General features: G+C 52.2%; 1 protein-coding gene across 1 annotated transcript in view; it reads right to left on the bottom strand.

The window, feature by feature from the left end:
* Positions 1-2,405: 2,405 nt before the first annotated feature.
* TIMM50 (translocase of inner mitochondrial membrane 50 homolog (S. cerevisiae)) overlaps positions 2,406-8,450 on the bottom strand; it is a 10,263-nt gene continuing 4,218 nt past the window's right edge. The window contains 7 exon segments of the mRNA XM_011952440.1: positions 2,406-2,778; positions 3,861-3,967; positions 4,289-4,445; positions 6,267-6,365; positions 6,471-6,575; positions 6,958-7,077; positions 7,162-7,220. Coding sequence (XP_011807830.1) covers positions 2,677-2,778; positions 3,861-3,967; positions 4,289-4,445; positions 6,267-6,365; positions 6,471-6,575; positions 6,958-7,077; positions 7,162-7,220 — 749 coding nt within the window. The 3' untranslated portion in view covers positions 2,406-2,676.

Genomic DNA, 8,450 nt, shown 5'->3' with positions numbered 1-8,450 from the left:
CTCGCCCGGCTAGTTTTTTTTTTTTTTTTTAGTAGAGACGGGGTTTCACCATGTTAGCCAGGATGGTCTCGATCTCCCGACCTCGTGATCCACCCGTCTCGGCCTCCCAAAGTGCTGGGATTACAGGCTTGAGCCACCGCGCCCGGCCCCTATACTTTTTCTTTATGCATTTATTACCCAGGAAGTTATCTGATCATTGTCCGTCTCCTCCATGAGAACACTGAACATCAGTTCATGACAGCAGAGCTTTGTTTTTTTTTTGTTTTTGAGACAGTCTCGCTCTGTCACCTGGGCTGGAGTGCAGTGTTGTGATCTCGGCTCACTGCAACCTCTGCCTCCCGGGTTTAATCGATTCTCCTGCCTCAGCCTCCCATGTAGCTGGAATTACAGGCACGCGCCACTATGCCCAGCTAATTTCTTTGTATTTTTTAGTAGAGATGGGGTTTCGCCACCTTGGCCAGGCTGGTCTCAAACTCCTGACTTCAGGTGATCCACCCACCTCGGCCTCCCAAAAGTGTTGGGATTATAGGGGTGAGCCACCACGCCCAGCTAAGATATTTCAATCTGTAATAACCCATATGGCTTGTTAACAGCAAGCCCCTGGGAATACAAACATATAACCCACGTACGGACTGTGCTGTTTACTCCTCACAACCATCTGCTAACGCACTACCATCACCCCATTTAGAGATGAGGAAACTGAGGGAGAGGTGCCTTGCCTAAGGTTTACATAACTACCATCTGAGTGCCTACATGGGAGTGCTTCCCCAAAGCTAGCCTATGAGACGGTAACTTTTTTTTTTTTCAAGAGACAGGGTCTTCCTATATTGCCCAGGTTGCTCTCCAACTCCTGGCCTCAAGTGATCCTCCCACCTCAGCCTCCTGAAGTGTTGGGATGACAGGCAGAAGCCACTGCGCCTGTCCTGTTATTCTATAAATGTAGACACCGAGGCACTGAGAGGTGAAGTAACTTGCACGGGATCACAAGCCAGCCAGGAAGTGGTAGAGCTTGGATTTGAACTTACACAATCTGGAACTCATATTCTGAAGTAATACACAGTGGCACTGTCCATACAGGAGACACGTGGCCATTTAAATTAATTAAAAGTAGCTGGTCATGGTGGCTCACTCCTGCAATCCCAGCATTTGGGAGGCCAAGGCAGGAAGATTGCTTGAGCCCAAGAGTTCGACACTGCAGTGAGCTACAGCTACACCACAGCATTCCAGCCTGGGCGACGGAGTGAAGCCCTCTCGCCCTCTCTCCAAAAAAAGTTTTAAGCCTTTTTTTTTTTTTTTTTTTTGTTTTGAGACAGGGTCTCACTCTGTCACCCAGGCTAGAATGTAGTGGCACGATCACAGCTCATCACAGCCACGCATGACCTCCTGGGCTCAAGGGATTCCTTCCACCTCAGCCTCTCACGTAACTGGGACTACAGGTACACACAACCTCACTGGGCTAATTATTTTGTATTTTTTTAGAGATAAGATTTCACCATGCTGCCCAGGCTGGTCTCGTACTCCTGGATTCAAGCAATCCTCCTGCTTCAGCCTCCCAAAGTGTTGGGATTACAGGGGTGAGCCACTGCGCCCAGCCTAAAACAAAATTTAAAAATTCAGTTTCTCAGTCATGCCAGCCACATTTCAAGTGCTCAGAAACTTTATGTGGTCACTGGCTACTGCACTGGACAATACAGATCTAGAACACGAACCAAGCATCACAGAAAGTTCCAGTGGAGAACACTGCTACATATCTGCCTGTTTTAGTTAGAAGTCAACATTTTAAAATAGGGAAATTTAATACAAAAACCCCAATTTTAGCTGGGCACGGTAGCTCACATCTGTAATCCTAGCACTTTGGGAGGCCAAAGCAGGAAGACTGCTTGAGACTAGGAGTTTGAGACCAGCCTGGGCAGCAAGACCCCATCTCTACAAAAAAAAATTTGTTTAAGTTAGCTGGGTGTGGCAGCACGCACGTGTAGTCTCCAAGAGGGTACTCAGGAGGCTGAGGCAGGAGGGTCACTTGGAGATCACTTGAGCCCAGGAGGTCAAGGCTGTAGTGAGCTAAGATCATATCACTGCACTCCAGCCTGGGCAACAGTGAGACCCTGTCTCAAAAAAAAAAAAATTCCCAAGTTCTTGCTTCTTTTCAAAACTGGCATGTCACGCAACTCCAGGCCCCCTTTATTCCAGGGCCACACTGGCTGGAGCCAAGCAGCAGTTGGCCTGTTGAGGGGTGATCTCTGGTCCACCAGAGCCCCACTGGGCCCATAACACAGTCTCTCCACAGTAGCATGGCAGCTACCTGTCTTTAAAGCCAAGTGCCATCCTCTCTTCCCTTCTCCACACATGGGGAATCTGTGGTCAGAGGGAGATGTATTTTTTACAGATCACACAACACACAGGAAGACACAGCGAGGGTTTTTACATTCCCAGACCAGGGTGAAAAATACGCTCTGATCCAACAAAGCCCCCACTCTGTGCTTGGCGGCCAATCAGCCACTGTGGGATGGTGACCCGAAAGTCCCAGACCGCATCCCGATGCCCCCATCTGGAGACTCTCGGGACACAGCAGGTGTGGCATCTGGGATGTACTTTATTGGACAGTGGTGGCCCAAGTCTTGGTCTGGAAGCACTGGGGCCCTGGACTCCGGCACTGAGTTTGAGGAGGCCCAGAGTTCAGGGCTGTTTGGAGCGAGGCCACAAGCGGCTGGTGAGGGAGCCGAGGAAGAGGTTCTGCTTGTTGGACTTGGAGAGCTCAGCCAGGCGCTGCTGCTCCTCCTGGGGTTGGGAGACAGATGGAGGAGAGAGTCAGCCCAGGGAGGACAGAGCCTCCTCCCAGACGCCCAGCTCCCCAGGCCTCAGCCCAGGGGCCACCTTTCCTCCTGACTTCTGCCAAGTCCAGATCCCTTTCCCCAAACCCTGGGGCCCCCAACCCAGACACAAGGGACCCTAGACCTCAGCTCCCCAGCCCAGACACTGGGAAGAGCCAGCTCTGAGCCGCAGGAGCCTAGGCTTCAATGTTTGGGGGGATGCCAGACTCCAATACTAGGCACTTGAGATATTCAGGCCTGAACTGCAGTAGCTTCTCAGGCCCCAGACTCTCATAATCCCCTTCCCCAGATCCCAGGGACCCCTCCCCTGAACCTGAGATCCCATCCCAGACCCTGTTACCCCAAGGTGAATGCTGGTGAGATCCCAGGTCCAAACCCCACAGCCTTCCTCATCAGACTGCATCATCCTGCCCCTGGCCCCCTGAGCCCCATGACCCCTGTCTGGATGTGGCAGGCAGGGGGAGTTCCCTGGGGGGGGGTCCCCAGGACCAAATCTCTAGGGATTTCTTCTCTGGGCACTCAGGGACTCCCAACTCTAGGAATCTAACCTAGAATCTGGTGAACTTCAGCCTAGACCCCTGGGCATCTTACCCAGATGCAATCCATACTCTCAGTCCCACTTCCAAATTACCAGGGTCCCAACAAGACCACCACAACTCTCCCCACAGCCTTGGGCCATGTGCCCAGGGATCCTCTTTCCAGACCTGATCTAAAACCCACAGTCCGCCTCCACAAGGGGCCCCCCAGACCTACTCAAGACCATCAAGGGCAACCCCTCTTCCAGTCCAGTCTCAAAGCTCTGCCTGTCTCCTGTTCTCAGGGCAGGCTGCAGAATCAGTGCATCCCCTCATTCTGGCAACCCTACAGGACAGGCTGTGTTATGTCCCCCTGGTTACAGAGACTGAAGCAGAGAGGAGGTATCTGCTCACGGTCACACAGCCAAGCCAGGAGTATGGAGATGGACTGCTCCGGGCTCCTCCTTCAGCAGCCTCAGAGCCTATCCTCCACTCTGGGCATCTGAGCACCAACCTGCTCTAGCCGGCTTTGCCGCTGCTTGAAAGCTGCTAGTGGGTCATCCTCCAGGGCATAGTGCTCCAGCACGGTTCGCACATCCTCCACACCGTTCAGTGCAATGGCTGTGGACACAACAGGGGGTGGTCAGCCAGGCTTCTGAAGGCCAGAGGCAGGCAGGGCCCACAAGGGGAAGGTCCCACACTGGGGCAGGGGGGCGGTCAGTGCTACCTGGAATGCTTCTAAACACTCTGAAAGGGTTCCCCTGAACATCCCCAAGTATCCCCTAAACATTCCATGAACATCCTAAGAAGCTCCTAAAGACTCCAAGGTGCTCAGGTACCTCCTGCACCTCAGTCACCCAGCCACGAATAATGCATTTATCCTTCCTCTTCAGAATCAGGGGCTCTGGGGTCAGAGGCCAAGGGATCAGGAGTCGGCCTTACTCTTGAGGAAGGCAGACAGGTCCAGTAAGACCCGGTCATCAGAGTTGCCGTCCCAGGGCCGCAGGGCGACGCCGTTATAGGGCTGTAGGCGGAAGGCTTCCTTCTTGCAGTCCACAACTACTACTCTAGCTGGATCCCGATTCAGACATGAAATGTCCTGGAAGTGAGTGACAGATCAGGTCAACATCTGTGCCCAACTCTCCCCCCATCAAGAAGACCCAAAACACACAAAACACACATACACAGCGCCACACATACTGGGATCACAATGGCAGGGCCTCTCAAAGACCAGCTTTGGATGATGGCATCGACCCCCGCAGAGGACCAGGCATGGCGCTCACGCCTGTAATCCCAGCCCTTTGGGAGGCCAAGGCAGGAGGATCACTCAGCCCAGGAGTTCTAGACCAGCCTGGGCCACACAGAGAGATCTCATCTCTACAAAAAATTTAAAAATTAGGTGGGCATGGGCCGGGCGCAGTGGCTCATGCCTGTAATCCCAGCACTTTGGGAGGCCGAGGCGGACGGGTCACCTGAGGTCAGGAGTTCAAGACCAGCCTGGACAAAATGGTAAAACCCCATATCTACTAGATACAAAAAATGGCGGCATGTGGTGGCGCACGCCCGTAATCCCAGAATTTTGGGAGGCCAAGGTGGGCGGACTGCCTGAGCTCGGGAGTTCAAAATCAGCCTGGGCAACATGGCGAAACTCTGTCTCTACTGAAAATACAAAAAATTAGCCGGGCGTGGTGGTGTGCACCTGTAGTCCCAGCTACTCGGGAGGCTGAGGAAGGAGAATCACTTGAACCTGGGAGGGAGAGGTTGCAGTGAGCCAAGATCGTACCACTGAACTCCAGCCTGGGCAACACAGCGAGACTCCATCTCATACACACACACACACACACAATTAGCCAAGCGTGGTGGTGTGCGCCTATAGGCCCAGCTACTCGGGAGGTTGCAGTGAGCCAAGATCGTACCACTGAACTCCAGCCTGGGCAACACAGTGAGACTCCATCTCATACACACACACACACACACAATTAGCCAAGCGTGGTGGTGTGCGCCTATAGGCCCAGCTACTCGGGAGGCTGAGGTGGGAAGACCACTTGAGCTCTGAAAGTTGAGACTGCAGTGAGCCGTGTTCATACCACTGCACTCCAGTCTGCGTGACACAGCAAAACCCTGTCTTAGAAACAAAAAACAAAACAAGCCCCAGGATATTGAGGAGCTAATCACATAGACTCCTAGACCCAGGGTCTAGCACACAGAAGGGCGATTAGGAAGTTCCCTGGAGAGGGAGGCGGCCACTCTCATGTTAAACCCCTGCCCAGGTGACTGTGGTATGTCGCAGGTTTAAGAACCTCTTACTCAAGTAAACAGGTGCAGACAGATCTGCAGCCATACCCAGGGAACGACAAAGACAGGCTCCCAGACACAGACCCTTCAAGACCCTCGATCACAGTCCATGTATTTCTGAATTCCCAAGAACAACACAGACCCCCCTCCCCAGGACACAGACAGAAACAGAAACCCAACAGACACATAGACACTTGGAGCCAGATCCACAGAGGCCCATTCACAGATCCAGACTCCTGAATATATCACTGGCCACAGTAACAGACGCCAGGTCAAACAAACCGCAACCAGTCTCACATGTACAATTATAAGCAAACCTTCCCAGAAGCACTAAGTTACAGATACAGCAAGATAAAACCAGCTTCTAAATGGTACATCCTTACCACTAACCCCTATCTTCTTTAGAGAGACCTCATTTCCCCCCACTCCCACACCCAGATTCCAGGGAACAAAGAAGGGTGCAGATGTCTGGCCAAGGCTGGAGGCAGGCGTGCGCCTGCCAGCAGGAATCGAATCTAGGCAGAACTATAAGCCAGGTGAGGCTAGGGTCAGAGCTAGGCCCTCCTTCCCTCACGTGGTGCCAACCCCACCAAATCCCAGAGGCCCATCCATGAACCCATGGCACCTTAACATGGTGTCCATCCATGTATCTTGTGGCGTCCCGGAATAGGCGGTAGGAGATGAAGCCATGGGGGTCCACGCTATCAATGAGTGGAAATGCAGTCTGCGGGTGGGAAGGGAGGGAGAAAAGGTCAGGCTGAGCCCTGGTCCTCCAGATCTCTACACCTCCCACCACACCGACCTTCCCTCCCCTGCCCCAGAGCCTCACCATGCCAGTCTCTGACGTAAAGATGACAATTTCATATAAAGGGGCGAGCTGCTGGAACAAGGTCTCGATGCCTGGGCGCTTCTTAAACCTCCAGCCAGTGGCCAGCTGGGAAGACAGTGACGACAGTGAAACACCAAGACCCAGAGGCCCTCAGAGTCCCCAAGAAGACAAAGATCCAGCCTGGGGGATTCCCAGAATAGAGTTCTCTCCCTCTGTCTTTGTGGCTCTTGGAGGTTAAGAAGTACAACATGGGCTGTGACTAAGGGTCTGGCTCCTTTGTGGCACTTACAGCATGCCTGGGCACACCTACACCACCCTACAGAGTGGCTGTTAGCATGACTGCCTTCTCCCAGCTGAAGAAAGCGAGGCAATGACAGGTGACATCTCCTCCCCAAGATCACACAGCACAGTTCGGGCTGAAAGTCCACCTTATCACAACCCCGCTGCCCAGGTCTATCCCCAACCCACTGCCTTTCCCGGGACACACCGACCACTCAGGATGCAAGAGGACGCCAGTGAGCTCCAAAACAAGCGTGTAGGGTGGCTGGTAGTACGGCTCCTGCAGAGGGTCTGGGAGAAGGCAAGGGCTGGTGGGCTCGATGATCATCTGTGGGAGAGGGATGGATGGGGGCGCTCAGACAAGGAGGCCAGGGCTGGAGACATGGGGACTGAGCCCAGGGCTTCTGCTTACCTGTCTGTAATCTTTGAAATATTTGTACGTCCGGCGCAACTGCTGTACCAGAATTGGATCTAGGAAAACACCAGGCACAAAGAGATTCCACAATAAGCCGCTGCTCAACCTCCCAGACAAACCAGGGGTTTCTTATCTACCAGATACAAACAGGTCTGCATACCCACCTGGTTTGAACTAACTCATTTCTAGGTCCAAAGATAGAAGGAATGATATACCGCCAGAGAGGAACAGAGATTGATTTACCTGCCCCGTTTTAAGCTGATACTTATATCCACATACTACCACAGGTATGAAACAGAACGCTTATACATTGGCCCACTTAAAACCCACATACAAGGCCGGGCATGGTGGCTCATGCCTGTAATCCCAGCACTTTGGGAGGCCGAGGTAGATGGATCACGAGGTCAGGAGATCAAGACCATCCTGGCCAACATGGTGAAACCCCGCCTCTATTAAAATAAAAAATTAAAAAAAAAAAAATTAGCCGGGCGTGGTGGCACGTGCCTGTAGTCCCAGCTACTCGGGAGGCTGAGGCAAGAGAATCACTTGAACCTGGAAGGTGGAGGTTGCAGCAAGCCAAGATCACGCCACTGCACTCCAGCCTGGCAACAGAGTGAGACTGTCTTAAATAAATAAATAAATAAATAACCCACATACACATAAATCTGCTGACATTACGCCAGTGTATACATACTTTTTTTAAAGAGACAGAGACAGAGTCTTGCTCTGTTGACCAGGCTGGTCTTGAACTCCTGGGCTCAAGTGATCCTCCCGCCTTGGCCTCCCAAAGTGTTGGGATTACAGGCGTGAGCCACTGCACCTAACTTATGCCAGTGTATTTTGCCCACTTTGAATCACTAGGCTTCCAGATCTGCCCACTTTAAGCCAGTGTGCTGAATCTAAACCACAATGAATATATAAACACATCTGTACACTGTAAAACAGTGGTTCAGAACTAGGAATAATTCTGTCTGTACGCCTACCCCTGGGAAATTTGGCAATGCCAAGAGATGTAACTGATTGTCGCAATACTGGCATCTAGTAGGCAGATGCCCAGGATGCTACAAAAATCCTTCAATGCACAGGGCAGTCCTGTATAAGAATTATCTAATCCAAAGTGTCAATAGGGCCAAGGGTGAAAAACCCTGGTTTAAGTGAATATACTGACTCCAGTTTACTTTCTCATTTTAACTTTTTTTTTTTTTTTTTTTGAGGCGGAGTCTCGCTCTGTCGCCCAGGCTGGAGTGCAGTGGCCGGATCTCAGCTCACTGCAAGCTCCGCCTCCC

This window comes from Colobus angolensis, unplaced genomic scaffold (assembly GCF_000951035.1).
Source record: "Colobus angolensis palliatus isolate OR3802 unplaced genomic scaffold, Cang.pa_1.0 Scaffold34, whole genome shotgun sequence".
In the NCBI taxonomy this organism is placed as follows: Eukaryota; Metazoa; Chordata; class Mammalia; order Primates; family Cercopithecidae; genus Colobus; species Colobus angolensis.
Note: the sequence above shows the minus strand (reverse complement) of the source record. Positions and strands in the feature narration are given on the sequence as shown.